Genomic DNA, 16,828 nt, shown 5'->3' on the forward strand with positions numbered 1-16,828 from the left:
AAACCATGATAACCAACACAAAATTGATATATTCAGATTCGTTCTTTGAAAAAATGAATACTTTTGGATTTGATTATTGGGACAAACATGTTGATTTGAAAAGTGTTTGGGGTACAAAAGAATGGCAAGTACAGGGTATAGAAGCTTTGTTTAGAGCCTGCATGATCCCAGAACAAATGATATTTTTAAATGACACCGTTCAACAAACCACCTGTCTTGGCTTAGCCAAAATCAAAGATTTAAATAACCTGTCTATTCCAAAGCCAACAATGTTTAGCAATAACTCTGATACAGATGAAGAAATAGACATAAACCATATACTTAACCAAAACAGAACACATCCTGATTGGAAACAATGGTTGATCTGGCCCACAGATACAAATAACTGTCAAGATAGATTCCTGAATAAAACACAGGGTTTCAAAATGAACAGGCCAGACCCTAGATATCCCCAAAGACATCACCCAGGGATAATAACAACCTACAGTGTGGGCAAATTATGCCTTCAATGGCTACAAACTTCCACACTGCCTGAAATTAAGCAACACCTAACTTTACTTACTGATGGTGCTGACTTGCGTGATTTCATAATGGGACCACGCAAACAGCGTCAAAAGCGTTTCATAGCAGCCTCTGTATATGCAGCATACAATGAGGCCTGGAAGGTTACTCAAATTGAGACAGCAGAAAGAATACGGGAAATTGACCGTATTAATTTGGAAAAATCACTTTCTGTAGTGGACAATGGGTTAATGACTCTGTCCTCCAGAATTTTTTCATTGGACAGCATTGTGTCTTCAGCAATCGATATATTATCGCAAGACTTACTGTTATTACAACATGGTCAGTCACAATTGCGTTCTATTGTACAGCTTGGCTGGACGTTACAAAATCTGCGTTCAGGCTATGTGCCTTGGCGTTTAATCAACACAACGTCACTATTTCAAATCTTTAACCTTACTGATAGACAAATCGGTATGGCGCAGAAGGGTGCTGATTATACAATCTTGAGCATTGAAAAACTAGAAAGATTACCGTTGACAATGTCAGAACGACCTGTCAGTGAATGGATAATCCACGGAATCATAAATATTCCAATCTCAACCTTCAGGTTTCAATACTGCCAAAAATATATACAGGCTGGCATGTACGAGAAATTGGGAAAGGGGTACCTTAAAACAACATGGAACCTGCCCTATTCACATGCATGTGTCAGTAACAAAGGACAGAAAGTGTTTCTTAGTGGCAACAATTGTGCTATGTCACTAAGCGGCACGCTTCTGTGTAACGGTATTAGTTTGCACGGAGCCTGTGAAGGGAATTCATACAACCTTTCATGTCACCAGCAAGGCGCACCTGCAACTGAAATAGAACCATTCTTTCAAAGACTCTATAATGGGAGTTACATTCTTATTGTAGACCGCAGATGCTGTAGTCTTATGCCCGGGACTCCTTATCTCGTCACTACGACGGCGAAGGTCAAGTGCTGTGGACGTTCTTTGTTCCCCAGCTCCTTTCCAGACAGGGAGGCGAGGGCATGGCCCAGTTTGAAAATTACTTCTATTCGAATAGACACTTTAAGCAGAATGAAAACAGTGCTTCTTCAGACGCCTACAAGGCTCACGTCATCTAAAGAAACGTATGATCTACAAGTCGCAAGGACGACTGCAGAGATACATACATTATTATCAACTAATTCCCCCGTACATTTCGCGGAAATCCTGAGCGAAATCTTAAATATTTCTGATACCACAGGGGTCTCAAAGGTATTTAAGACAGTATTTTCGATGGCATTAACACCATTCAAAGCCATACTGGGTATTTTTCCAGACTTCGTCCATTCGATTTTTGGCGGACTTCCCCTGATCCTAGGACTAATTGCGGGAATCCTATTCCTAGTCCTTATTTTTCGTTATGGCAACCCATGTCACAGATCAAACTCTCGCGACAATGGAAGATACGATCCTAGCCATTGGATACCGGGACCGGATATCAAAAATCCTGGGACTATCCCGGCTTAGAGACCTAAACATGACTTGGTTTCTATCATTTCGACCAATGTGGCAAAGGTGTGTTTTACCTGTACTAAGGTGTCTGCTATGCGGAGAAGAATGCGTGTTAGACACCTGTCTGACGCTACAATCGGATGCGCCGGTGGATGCAGATACACTGTTGGTTCCTACCAAGGTTCACGCACTGTGCTGCCCTCAAAGGCTGCCAATTCTGATGACGGCATTCCTGGAATCTTCACCACTGCGATTGAAGAGTAGTGAAGTTCAAGATGAAAGCAGCATCGAACAGGTACGACCTTCTGTCAGCAATGCAAATCAGAATGTCAATGGAGACAATCATGCGCACGAATGCATGGTTACCCCTATTTCCGACTTAGTGGAACTTTCCCATGAAGCTGTTGACAGTTTTTTCGAAAGCCTGAATGATATGATGTTCTCTCCGGAACAGAAATAGAGACTTTTGAGTAAACTCGCACACGGCGTTCCCTGAATTCGGCCTTCAACTTTAAAAATAAAGTCACATGAACAATTACAATCCAGTTCACGGACAGCAACTTTTTTCAGCAAGCCCCTAAAATATTTTTCTATATATTTTTTCCCGGGACACTGATCTTCTGCTTAAAGTAAGAAACTATTCCTAGAGAACTAAGATTTCTATTTTTTTAGATACTTTATAGACTTTATATAGACTTTAGCTGCCCGCTGGTATGTTCACAATATATTTTATGTGATGAAATGGTTTCGACTTTTTTTCTGTATAGCCATATTAAGAGCCATTTCATGTGTATTTCTCATATACCAACAAGCAATAATGCATAACAATGCGTGTTTACTTTTGCATTTAATTCATAGCTTAAGTGCATACAATATATATGACTGCAATTTTTCAGTATATTTGAAAATTTCAAAATGCATTTATGTATTTTGGGGTGGTAAGGTATACACTATACTCTATAGTATGTTGTACTATGTTATACTATGCATAGATTAGTAGATATGACCATAGTTAGCGTGGAGTGGGTGTCGTGTATTTCTATAGGTTCTGAATCGATCCCCCTATTCCTGACCCTATTCTGGTTAAACTACCTAGCTAGTCAACTAACAGTCAGCCCATGAGGCAAGAAATCCCCCATGATGCAGATACCGTTATCTGACGCAGTCACACTACGGCACAGGAACGTGTTATCTGATTAGGTCATAACGCTTGAGATCTAATTAGACAAGCGATATTCCTCCAGCCCCTGATAAGGCATACGACGTTCTCATAACAAATCAAACCTATGACAACCTGGATAATCCGTGCGGCCATTGTTTTGATTTCACAGAGAACTTTAGTAAAGAATGTGCTAACGAGCAAGTCGTATGACATCTTTATTGACGTACCTATGTCCATCCTTACGTCAATCTCGGCACCTTTAAGGTATAAATATTGCCGACCTTGCCCTATGCAAACACACGCGTGGTGACAAGACGGAGCAGCCATACTTGCCGAAGCCGAGAGCAGAAGCAGACCCCGCAGGCAGCAGCCCCGCCTTCCTGACGCGCTGAGAGACGCGCTGCTATCTCAAGCCGAGAGACCCAGCACCGGCGCTTCTGGGCAGCCCTCGCAGGCAGCCTGGAATATCGAGAGCAGAGAAAGAGATACCATTCCTCATTCATCCTAAATTCCAGGTACAGAACTGAATAACCCCTCCTAGAGAATTCTTTAGTTATTCACTTGGCAAAAACAAACTTAAACTAAACTGTAACTTTCTATTCCCGCCCACGCATTAGACTTAGGTCAGGTACACGGGGTAGGCGTATTTAGAAACACCAGTTGAGTACGTTTAGTCAAATGTATATGTGTATGTAAATATATTTTAATCATTTTAAACATCATATGGCTCAGAAACCATATCAATGTTTTTACAGTATTATTTTATACTATTGCTTCTAATGTATGCACTTTACTTAACTATAAGCATTGCAATAATATCGATCCATTTCTCTTGTACGAGAAAAGAGACTGATCAATAAATAACATCTTTTATTGAACACGCCCGTCTCTTCCTTTTCTCTACATTCTGATGAGACTAAGAATGCACGTACTGACTGAGTAAAATAATTGCCTTGTGCTCACACGACTCTCGAGATTGACTCTTGATTAGGGGAGAGCAAAGTTGTCATGTTCTATGGTTGTCAGAAACTAAATCCCTTCTTGTCTAATCAGGGGAGTTCATCCTTCCTTGAACATTCGAGAAAGTTTCTAGCGAACTCTGAGCTTAGCTGGCAAACCCAAAAATTAAGTCTAGTTTCGACAGTAGTAGACCTAGTTAACGTCTGGCCTAGGTCTTTACTGCTGTAGGTACTATTCCAATGCGCAGAGCCTATTGGGAAAATAGGAGCTACACTACAGCACCACTGTGCAAATGCGCCCGTTGGTGCGTTCTAAATTGGGGGATTAGGTTCCCTTGAATACTGGGGGGCCCTGGGGGCCAACTAGCCCAACAGGAACCTCCAGTATGCGCCAGGGGGCTGCGTTGTAGAGAGATGTAAAAAGGTGCATGGCCTCATTACACCTCTCTGCAACGCAGCCCACTGGCGCGTTTGCAGAGGGGGAACTAATTCCCCTTGAATACTGAGGGTCCCTGGGGGCCAACTAGCCCACCAGGAACCTCCAGTATGCGCAAGGGGGCTGCGTTGCAGAGAGGTGTAAAAAGGGGTGTGGCCTCTTTACACGTCTCTGCAACACAGCCCCCTGGCGCGGTTGCAGAGGGGGAACTAATTCCCCTTGAATACTGGGGGTCCCTGGGAGCCAACTAGCCCACCAGGAACCTCCAGTATGTGCCAGGGGGCTGCGTTGCAGAGAGGTGTAAAAAGGGTCGTGGCCTCATTACACCTCTCTGTAACGCAGCCCCCTGGCGCATTTGCAGAGGGGGAACTAATTCCCCTTGAATACTGGGACACAAGATGGCTACCAACACTTCCTGTTTTAGAGTGTTGACAGACAGTTTTCAGACAATTAGCATGCAGCTCGTGCTCGTAATGGTATGCGTACTGTCCTCTGACGGTACACGTACAGTCCTTCGTCCATAGATATATCTAAGATTTTACTTTTGATTTTCCAAGGAACTACTGATCAGATTTACTCCATTTAACAAAAAGCGTAATCTGCGAACCGAACTCTACCTTTTTGCAAAATTTGGTGTAATTCCGTTCAGCAGTTCGGGCTGTAGCCTCACTTAAAGGTCCCTATAGAAAATTGCATGGGGAAAACATGTTTTGGGACACCCTTTTTTCTCAGCCCCCACTATACGAATCACCCCCAAACTTTCAGGGAAGGAGCGGAGCGGAGCTGGCCATTTTCTTGGAGAATTGCGCGTGTATTCCAAATAGAATATTGCGGATTTCCTATGGAAACTAGGTCCTAACTATATCTTCCTACTGGCGACCGCCAGTAGGTAATATATATATATATATATATATATATATATATATATATATATATATATATATACACACACACACATATATAAAAAAATTACGTTTTTTGACTGCTGAAGATCACAACCAGGTCGCGGTTGTTAGCAGCTGCTTTATTTGACCACCGTTGAAGGAAACGCTCAGCATCAAGCTCTTGAAGACCCTCACGCTCCCCTAGGAGCCCACCTCTCACCTTAGACTAAGGATGGTTTTGTATAACTAACAGTTTGCAGATGAGGAGTGAGCAGATCTCTGGGGCTCTCGAGTAGGGATAGACTTGCCAGGAGATTAAGGTTACCCTACTCCTGAAGCAGTAGGGATGTAACATTTTGCTAGTTCAGTGTCTCAAGGTGTTGCACGGACAGTGTTTAATTCAGGATTGCTTATGGCAATTGCCTTTCCAGCACATTCTATTCAGTTGCAAAGGGACCAGTGCTTTATTTGTGCAGGTAGTTGGAGGAGTGGCATAACTTTAAAAGAATAGGCTTATTTTGCATCAATGCATTTTCACTCAGAAAAGAGAAAATAAACAAATTAGGAAGAGAAAGAAAAACAGGAAAAAACGAAGAAACCAGGGATGGAAAACGAAACGTGCAAGAGTGAGATGGCGACAGGAAGTATAGAGTGTGGGAAGAAAGAAGTCTGAGGTGGAATTTACCCATTAAGGATATCTAGGGAAGAGTCTAACATTGTCGAGCTTCACTGTCTCAAGGTTTGGTGTATATATTTTTTGGTTTTATCATTTTTATTGAGCTGTTAAACTACCAGTTACAATAGGACATCGTGTAAATGTTCATGTTTTATCAACTTTTAAGTCAAATTCTGTAATAACACATGGATATATGCTGTACTGATAGTCATGTCATCTTATAACCGAGATTTCAGTAAATCACAAGTGATTTAAGTACATTAATGACAAAAAGCAACATTTTCTTTTCAATACAACTGCTGTAAACCGCTTACTAACGAAACATGTTTTATTTATGTTTTGTATGGCTTTCCTGAATCTAACTAATGCTTATGGGTATTGATCATTGAGCTTTCTGTGATAAAAACAGCCGTACTTAAAAACAGAATCAACAAATGACAAAAGTAAAAAAGAAGTATACTTAATCTTAGGTAATTATAAGATGTATAGTACATATTTACAAGAACTACACAAGAAAAACTTAAATTAATGTTTTTTAACCACATTTTATATTCTACTTTAAAAATGTGTGTACACACAGGATTGTCCCCCCATTTCTTTAATTACCCATAATAGACTTCCATTTATTTGATTAACTATCTTCATGGGGGCTGGGTTACAATAAGTATTCCCATTACAACAGAATGCATATAAATATAATATATTCAATATATGTGGGAAAAATGAATAAGCCACTTACCATCAGTAAAAATCGCTCTGGTAGATTCTCTATCTAACCGCAGATTCCCCACCTTTTGCATATCCCCCCATGCATCAGACTAGATCGAGAACTTCTCATCGGCGTCTCTGTGTTTCGGTATGTGGTGTCGTGCAGCTACGTGCCAACTTCGTTCTGCTCCGGAAGGGACAGGCGGAACTGCATATAGGCGCAACGGAAGATCACTGACATCAGTTGCTTTCTAGACTCTCCACACCCCAGACAGAACCCAGAAGCAAACTGGCTCGGACCAGTGTGCAGCTTTCTATACATGGGACCTACTTAGATGAAAAAGAGCGGAGTTCACAGAACAGGGAAGACAAGAGGGTCTGTAAGGAGTCTGTGGTTAAATTACCTGTCGAAAATAGTGTCACCAAAGGCAAGTAACAGTCTTCTGATAGATATGTCTAACTGCAGATTCCTCACATTTTGAATAGGTACCAAAGCAGTACCTCTGGGGGATGGGTCTGAACTGGCTCAAACCAAAAAGTCTGACAGGACAGAGCAGACAAAACACATCTCGATGGGCCTTGCTGTCCAGACTAGTGCTTCTTTGCACATGTAGCAGCCTGGCAAATATCTAAACAGGGACTCTGTATGTCAACACAGTGGTAGCAGCCTTGGCTCTGGTGGAATGAACCCACTAACCTTCCGGGGTTTGCTTTTTTGCCAGTGCATAGAAGATTTTAATGCAGAGCACGATTCACTGGGATGTGGTTCTTTACTGAACTGCCTTGTCCTTATTCACCCCAGTGAATCCCACAAAGAGCTGATTATCCACCTAGTGTTCCATGCTGCAATCATTGTAAAGCCAAGAGCCATTTCAGGATTCAGCCAATGGGGTGTCTCCTCCTCCTTATAGGTGTGAGGTAAATAAAAAAAACACTGGTAGGGTGATCTTTTCACATCGGGTTAAATGAGGCACCTCTTTTGGTGGAAAGGAAGCGTGGGTTCTCAGGATCAGCTTCTATGGGAAGAAAGTGTAATACAGTGTGACAGAGGGCTTGCAACTCACTCACCCACCCAGCATGCAGATGATATAGCAATGAGAAACACTGTCGTGAGAGAAAGAGAAAAGGAGCCGTAGTGCACACATGTGCAGTGGTTCAGAAGAAGTACAGAAAGGTGAGGACCATGTTAATGCCCCCCCGGGGGATTATACCTGGGAGAGAATGAAAACAAATGTTGCAAATCTTTTAAAAAAAAAAAAAGTATCACAATGGGTGAGTTAAAAAAAAGTGCGCTGACCCAGCAATAGCAAAAAAAAAATAATAATCAAAAGATTAAAAAGCGGACAGGTACCCCATGTCCCCAAAACAAGTTCTTGCTGGGCTACAGACAACACAAAAAGCAACATTTGAGATAGCTTTGCTTAAAGTGTGTCAGTCTGCTGAGTACCACACTAAACCACAAACTTGTCTCAATGGCATGCATATACAGATTTTGATGAGGGTTTCCTAGCTGCCAAAATGACACCTGCAAGCTAAGTACGGAGGATGAATGCAGTCAGCTGTTGCCGCTGAATCTCCAACCATGGAAGTGAAGATTGTGAAGGCTCAGATGCAGGACCTTGCCCTGCTGCTATAAAAGAAGATCCTGGCAAGGAGGAGAGGGGTTGTCCTAACGGCTAAGGCGCTCGACCTCGGACCTATGGATCTGGGTTCGAGTCTCGGTAACGACGCCAAAAAAAAACCTCCTGTGATTCTGGGCAAATCACTTAATCTCCCCGTGCCTAAAAAAAAAAAAAAATAAAAAAAAAAATGAGTGTGTCCTCATGTAACGTAACTGGTGCTATGTAAAGCGCTCTGATAACTGATTCGGTTCGGTTCTAGTTCGCGCTATATAAAACTCCGGAAAAAAAAAAGGAGCCAACCTAACTGGAAACAGCTGATTAGGCCATTGCTCCATCCCGCCCGGTTTCTTGTAACAATACAAGGCGGTGCTTTTGTCCATAAGCAGGGGCGGTGGGTGACATTTGAAAGTGGTGGGGCGCAAAGTAATTAGCATCCAGCACCGTAGCGAGCGAGCGAGCCCGAACCCCAAAAGGGGGGTTAGGAGGGATAACCCCCCCCCAAGAAAATTTTGAAAAAAAAGAAGACAAATCGTGCATTTTCAAGAAAAATTTGAGAAAGCAGGAAGGTTAATAAAGCAATTGTGAAAGTGCAGTTATTACATTAATAGATGGCATAACATAGGTAGCTGCTTATTCAGTATAACCACAGAGCTTCATACATTCCGTCCTATTACGCTCAGGTGCTGAATTCAGACTATAAGACTTTCATGAAAATCTCAGCTCTAAGAGAAGAAGAAGTTGCTCAGCAGTTGGGAAACAGCCTTCACAAGCATTGGGAAAATGAGAGGCAATTACTTGAAAGCAAACTGAAAGCAATGCATCAAGTAGTAACTTAAAGCAATGCATCCAGCAAAACTGTGCATGCAGTCAACCATACAAAAGTAAACTAAAGCAAGTGTGAACCTGTGAACCTTCACTTTGAAAGCAGGGTGCTAGTCAACAAACCAGCACATACATTTAAACTGAAGAAGAGTACACCTCAGCATGCAGGCACCAACATAAAAGCACCAAGCAAGTCAAACAGTTTAATGAAAGAAAAATGAAAGCAATACATCCAGCAAACTAGACAGTGACTCAAAAAGTAAACTGAAGCAAGTGCACACTGAAAGGAATGCGCAGTCATTAGTCAGACATTCACATAAAAGCAACTTACCAAGACACCTAATCAATTACATGGGAAAAAACTTGAGCCAATGCATCCAGAAAACCAGACCAGCACACCAAAGCATCCCACCACTGATAGGATGGCAGCTGTGCTCTTAGGGTCACCCCTCAGTTTTTTGGCAGGGTTGAGCAACCCCCACTTTTATGCCCTGTGTGTCTGAAGGGGAGACAGGCAAAAGGGGTCATAATGGGACATCTGGCACAGCCACTTTGTAATCGAGGTCACCCACCCAGCTCAAGACTGAGTTACAGGCTGATCCTAAATCTTTAAACAACCACAAGGGTCTCCAGCTAGTTGGTTCTTGAGCCAAAAGAGTCCTCAGCTCACTGGGAGTCTTTACATCGCGCCTGAGATGACATGACAATGTCCCTTAATCCGGAGCAACTGTGGGGACTGGTCTGGGTCTGGATCTGGATCTGACTTGGTACGAGCAGGATACAAAAAGTAACGGGTAGGTGGTAACCCACTTCAAGTGAAGGAGCTGTAAGGAACCTAAGCGCACTGGTGTTGATACCACTAACAGGGCAGCTCTGGCTTTCTCAGGGTGGGTGTCAGCTGTGTGATGAAACCAGCATGTGAAGCAGTTACCTCAAACAAACTAAAACCAATGCACTCATCAAGACAAGGATTTACATGAAATCAAATAGAAAACCACCATCAAGCCAGGTAGTCATCTAAAGGCAAATTGAAGTGACTGCACACTATGGGAAGTGCACTTCACCAGCCAGCCTATTACACTAAAGGAAAATAAAAGTAATGCTCCCAGTAAACAAGACAACATAAATTGAAAATGTTTCCCCGCAGGACCAACAGTCACAAAAAGTAAAGAAACAGAACGAAGTCAGAGGCACTCCAGGAATCCAGGTAGTCACACAAAATCATAACTGATTGAGCAAACTGTGTACTGAAAACTATTGCAAATAAGACAATTATATCAGAACAAACTAGTCACAGGAAAACAAATGCATGCACCCATCAAGCCGTGCATCACAAGTCAGCAAACTGAATCCAATTAAACCAGCAATACTTGGTGTCACCCAAAAGCAAAGTATAAAGTGCACTTCAGCACCCGAGATGCACTATGTACACACAAGGTAGTGGCACTCTTACCTGCAATAGGCGTACTTTTTGCCCTTCTTGCCCTGGACGGTTTTCGGGGAGTCGTTGGAAGCGGGGGAATGCTGCAGGAAGTAGTTCATGCGGGCTTTCCAATCTTTCAAACTAAAAAGGAAGAATAAAAAGGCACGTTAAAAACATGTCCCTCTTGGCAAAAGCGAAACAAGTGTGACAACGAACTACAGTAAGCATGCACAAAGAATGACAGGGGTCACAGTGGGGGATGGGCATGCACAAGATCACATGGCGCGGCCGCAGCGCTGGAAGCAGCGTGCATCTAATTTTCACACACCCACTCACTCGCGCTCTCAGACACCCCGGACTTTTCTAGTCGATTCCAGAGCCAAGTATGCGGCACAAGCTCGAAAGAACCACCACAATCCCGGAAGTGACCTTTACACCAAGGTGCGGTGAAGGCGTCTCAAAGTAAAGCTGATAATCGCTTTCCTGCATTCTACATATCATCGCGTATTTACAGACGTTTATGTTAACCCTTTGTTCGGCTCATTTATCGGGCACTGATGGGATTTTGGGAAGGAAGGCAATGTACCCAGATGTGGGTATCGGTCGCAAAAGATATACTCGCCCCCCCTTAGTAAAAAAAGGAAATCTTCCTAAGTACAGAAGAACAAACCTCTTAGTCAGCCCTTTGGGGCGCTTCAAATCGATCTGCACTTGCATATTTCTGCAGCAGTTGTATTAACCCGCTGAGCTAAATAAAAGGGGGTTTCACACCAATTTAAGTGCACTGGCGAGAAAAAAAACACCTTTCTGTTACAATGTTCTTTAGGACGACTTTGGAAATCATACAAATTCTGCTTTTCGCAGTCAACGACTAATCGATTCCATTATCATTTTAATTACATAAAAATAACTAATTATACAGCCGCCATCGAATGCCGGGGTAGCCTAGCCAACAAGGATGCTACATTGAGGACGGTAGTCGGAACAACTGGATACTCGCAGTGAAGCGCGCCAACGAATGGCCAGGGGTAGTAGGCGCTATATAAATGCAATTCCCAGTTTCCCTCATAATACAATAGGCACTATCCTGGGATTCGGCAGAACTCCCTTCCCATCCAAAACTGCTTAATATACATTTGCAACAGAGGTCAACGGACAGCAAACATGACGTACATATAAACACTGCGCAGACAGGGCTTACAGACAACTCTCGCCAGCAGTTCTGCAAACAAGAACACACCAAGCCCAGACTACTGCATGTGATCACTTTCAGATGCTGGTAACATTCCTACTCCCATGGGTCCCGCTGCCCCTGTTCCTTTAACCCTACTGCAAGACCCACCTCCTGCCTCACAACACATGGATGTGATCAACCTCATCGCTGGTACACACATCTGCAAATTTATTTTTGCACTGCCATGTTGAAAGGCCCTGAAACGCTCTACCATAAAAATGTTGGGTATGGGATGCGGTAGCTACAACAGCATGATGTGTGCTGAGAAGGTTCAATGGAAGAGACGCAGTAACATGTACTTGGCATATAACTCGGCACGTAACTCAAAGCACATCAACATATACATTTACAGTTCTGTGCACATTGACATAGACATACCCCAAATCACATAATGTCAAAATGGAATCTGGACCCATGTCTTGCTCAAACCAGCAGCTTTGTAGTCGCATCAAGTTGGGGCAATGGCATGACCTGGAAGTCGGTGCCCTCGCACCCGGTATTAGCGTTGCCAATATTCTGCAACTCTTTGATAACTCTAAGCCACCAGCTAGCAGCACATTTGTTAAGGTCAGCTGTTTTCATTTGGCCGCTTTAATAGGGTTTGAGTAAACGTTGACCTGTAGCAGCGGACACGAGGCCTCGCTCAAACGGCTATTGAGGGGAGCATGTGGTTTTCACCTTTAAGGAGGTGAAGCACAAGCATGCCTACAGAATGGTGGCTTAATCACCTGCTGTAAGAGGAAAGTGCTTTGAGGCATTCGGATCAAAGCCATTTTTGTAAACGTATCATCTGTGTACGTTCAAAATGCCAGCTTTTATCTATGAGCAGACATAATCACTTATTCTTTAAAGTCAAATTAATATTTTTTCACTCCCCTGAGATGTTGGTCATATTATAAACATGGACATACCACAGTGTAGAAGAAACCTATTTTTTCAGTGTAATAACCATAATTTCCTTTTAATAAAGCGCTTCATACCGCCCTTGTGCTGTTTCTAAGCCGCTGTAAATACCAGCTGTTGCCATTACCCAGTTTAGTAATACTGTATTACTCACGTAATTTTTGTGCAACTAAAAGCAAACTGTATGTTGTCAAACAACCTTATGTACTAAAATTTGCTCACATGCCCTATGGTAATTGTTGGGATTGGTAGAAAGAAATGATTTTTAAACCACACTGTTAAAATCTGGCAGAAGTCTGCCAAGAGTCTCTGTACTATATATGAGATATACTATATAATATATATTCATTATTATCTAGAGGGAACATGTACTAAAACCCCTCAAGAAAGAAACCTGTGTTGTTATTTCTGCTGTCATTTCAATAATCATGTATCAGACATAAAATGCAGTGACCGAGGAAGCGGATTGATTTTACAGTGTGCTTTCCTCCACCCGTCCTAACATGTCGGTAATGGAAGATCCTCACGTGGGCTCCAGATAATCATGTTTTATCGCTGCAGAGAGCAGGCATCCGAGTGATGGCTGCCTGAACCCCAGCCGGATCAATAGCCAGCAGACAGGTCATCGAACGGGTGGAAGGCTGAGTCAGCTTTCCAGGTTTGAAATCATGCCATCCAAATCATCTCATCTCAGCAGCAGTCTTTTATTCACCAAGCAGTCCTGACAGCCCAGCCCGTGTACAACAGGCGCTACATAGGGTAGAAAGTTCTTGTCCATGGAACTGCCTCGCAACAACGGACATCAGGAATATCTGTAAATGTTGGCAACGAAGGTGACTGTGGACAGTACGAACAAAACAGGCTCCAGACAAACTGACCACCAATCCCAACAAGCAGACACACGAGCTACGAAGCGTCTTGTAACACACTGTTTGCTACCTCGCACATTTTGTTTGCTTTAGATACTTGCACCCGGCCACCATTGCCTACGTAACGTTTGTTCTTGTGCTGGAGTGTCTGCCTTTTATTGCAGTATTATACTTCTACTTGTATTTTGTACGTTTTTGTAACCTGCACACATCACTTTTATTTCTCCTGTAATGCACCGATTGCTACCTCATGTATTTTGGTCGCTCACTAGTGACACTTTTGATCCATGTAACTTATTGTTTGCTTTCGTATTTTGTTCCTCGTGTATCATTATTGGTCCTTTTGTGAAGCGCTCTGACACCTTCGGGTAAAATCCGCGCTATATAAAATTGCATAAATAAATAAATTTAAAAAGCCGGGTCAGCGCCAAAGCGATGGTGCATGCAGGGAGCAGTTCTTCATCATCCGCCGGACACTTACATGGAACCTAGTCATTATTACCGTCTAGCCTTTGCGAGCATCAATACCTGTAACTTGCAAGACTGTGGTTAAAACCGCATTGAGATTGACTCCGTCTTTCGCTCCCGTATGTTGATAAAATGTGTATCATATAAAAACACCTTCAGATCTATTAGTGGGTTAACACTACATAACTTCTAAGACTATCAGAGCCCTGCGAAAATACAGCGAATGTTAACATCTAGACTCGAAGCACAGGCACCTGGCAAAGGGTTTGAAATCATAAAAAGGCTCTCATAGAGAAAATATTCAGGGCTCATGCTTATGAACACACACATCTTAGAACAGGGGGAGGCAGGAACCGTAACACCGACCCCACAGAGGTGGGGGCTCAACACTGTTCTGACCCCCAACTTATTATAACTAATTAATTTATTTATTTATTTGTATTTATTCATGCGTTTTTCTCTCACGCGGACTTTCCCCGAAGGCGTCAGAGGCTTCACCAGAAGAGCAGGAGGCTGGGAGGGAGGTGAGTGAGTGCCAGAGTCCTTCTGTCCTGCGCGCGCTGCTTGTGACCCTCGGCAGATGATGCGCCGTGTGACCAGGATCCACACTACACCCGGGGCGGGGGGCTCTCTGAACCTCCTGGTGACCATAAGATAATATGGCTCTGATACGAACCCCTTCAAAGAGCTGCTCTGGAAACCCTCAATAAAGGGGCCGTTTGAAGACACAAAGGCACAAAGACAAACCATGCCTGTCTGTACAGCAGAACGAAGAGGAACGGGCTGTGAACTATGAGCGCTCCCTGCATAGCTGCCAAGGTTTCCGATTGCAATGTGTGACATGCTCATAATTTCAGTGCAATTATGAGTGACATTTTAATGACCATGAGTGACACTTTCTCGTGAACTAACTCAAGCAATGAAAACCAGGGAAACATATCAATATCATACATTACATCCATTTGAGCATCTGGGCTTGAGTTCTACGTTTTTTCAAGTATCCTACATAGTTTAGGTTTGCTGAGCTATGTTCAAATGCTAGTCTTTACATTACCCCATTTGATACATGTATAATTATTTGGTGTGGTGGTAGGTGATGCACAGCAATGTTGTTCTACGAGTGTAGATTGAGTTGAAGAGTTTTTGGGTGCACTTGTGGGTTGTGTTTCCGTCCAAAACACAAGTAAGAATGATCCTAAGTGGTGTATGCATAGACAATGCTAATACATCCCCACAGACGGCACTCCAGGCGAAACAATGTTTCAAATGCTTAATCCAATGTGTTTTATTGGTAGAATCAAGTTGTTCATCAAAAAAGGGTACGATATTGCATTCATATCAAAAGGTTCATATGTGTTTCCAAATGAGGAACGATCAAAGTTGATAACTCCGATGCATTTCGGGCGGTGCCCTTTTTCAAGGAGTTCTGTGAAGAAGACAGAATGAAGTGAGGGTCGGGTAACGTGGACAAAGACGAGGTGATAATATTAAAGAAAACGTGGTGATAATATTAACAAAAACGGGAGTGAATAAAACACGAGCTCTCATGGGGTGGTTAACTGGTGTTTTAACGTGCCGATCAAAATGTGATGGTGGAAGGTGCTACAAAACGTGGTGTAACTAAAATAATAAAAAAACGCGGTGTGACTGAAACGATACAAAGATCAGTGCTCAAACCAGAGAGTGCATAATAGTTAATCCAAAATCACAAACTGAAAACGCTGCGTTCAACACACGCTGAAAAACTTACTAGAGGTACAATGTGACGCGACGCGTCACTGACGAGTTCTGGGGCATTCCGAGAACGCTACAGGGCGGTGTCCGCCATATCGTAAGATAAAGAGCAGGGTGTGGATAATAGAAAAGGGACTGCATCAAAGGTGAAACGAGAAGTATCAGTGAGGGCGCCATATTAGAACGGTGAAATGTGGGGTGAAAAGCACAAAGTAAAGCGGGCGTCATATTGGAATGGTGAAAAGTGAGGTGAAAAACTAAAACTAAAACAAGCAAACATACAAATGGATGAGAAAATTAAGTGGGTAGAAAAAATAAAAAAGTAAAAGGGAAGAGTTAAACAAAATACGTGGAAAGGATGTTAATAAGCAAGACCAGCACAGATAATGAGAGACAATGTGATATGGTAAATACAGTGATAAGCAGAATGACATTACAAATAACAGCTGTATTCCAAACGATCATTAAGACCAAAAGGCTTATAAGACTGCAAACGAAATATCCATTCAAGTTCTCTTTTGAGGAGGTGTTTGTTGTTGTCAACACCTTCTCTTTTTTTAACAGTCTCAAGGATGATGTATTGTAGTTGTGCAATGGAGTGGCGAGCTTCTGAAAAATGTTGTGCAATGTTGGATTTCTCATTTTTAAGGCGGATGTTAGATTTGTGCTCATTCAAGCGAACCTTAATTTTCCTCTCAGTTTTACCCACGTATAGTTTCCCACATGGGCATTTCAACGCGTATATTAGATTAGTTGAATCGCAGGTGGCATTCACATGGAGTTTGATGACGTGGCCTTTCATCGGATGACAGATGGATTTACCTTTGATGACTGAGTTGCAATGACTGCAATTAAGACATGGTTGAGTGCCTTTATACCGTCCAACTGTGGTGCAAGAACTGGATAATATTTCCTTTATATT

General features: G+C 42.7%; 1 protein-coding gene across 2 annotated transcripts in view; it reads right to left on the bottom strand.

The window, feature by feature from the left end:
• Positions 1 to 16,828, bottom strand: part of AKT1S1 (AKT1 substrate 1) — a 770,156-nt gene that overhangs the window by 433,646 nt on the left and 319,682 nt on the right. For both annotated transcript variants that reach the window (XM_078655232.1, XM_078655231.1), the window contains exon 5: positions 10,729 to 10,839. In XM_078655232.1, the coding sequence (XP_078511358.1) occupies positions 10,729 to 10,839 (111 nt within the window). The remainder of the gene's footprint in view (positions 1 to 10,728; positions 10,840 to 16,828) is intronic.

Source organism: Lissotriton helveticus, chromosome 7, assembly GCF_964261635.1.
Source record: "Lissotriton helveticus chromosome 7, aLisHel1.1, whole genome shotgun sequence".
In the NCBI taxonomy this organism is placed as follows: Eukaryota; Metazoa; Chordata; class Amphibia; order Caudata; family Salamandridae; genus Lissotriton; species Lissotriton helveticus.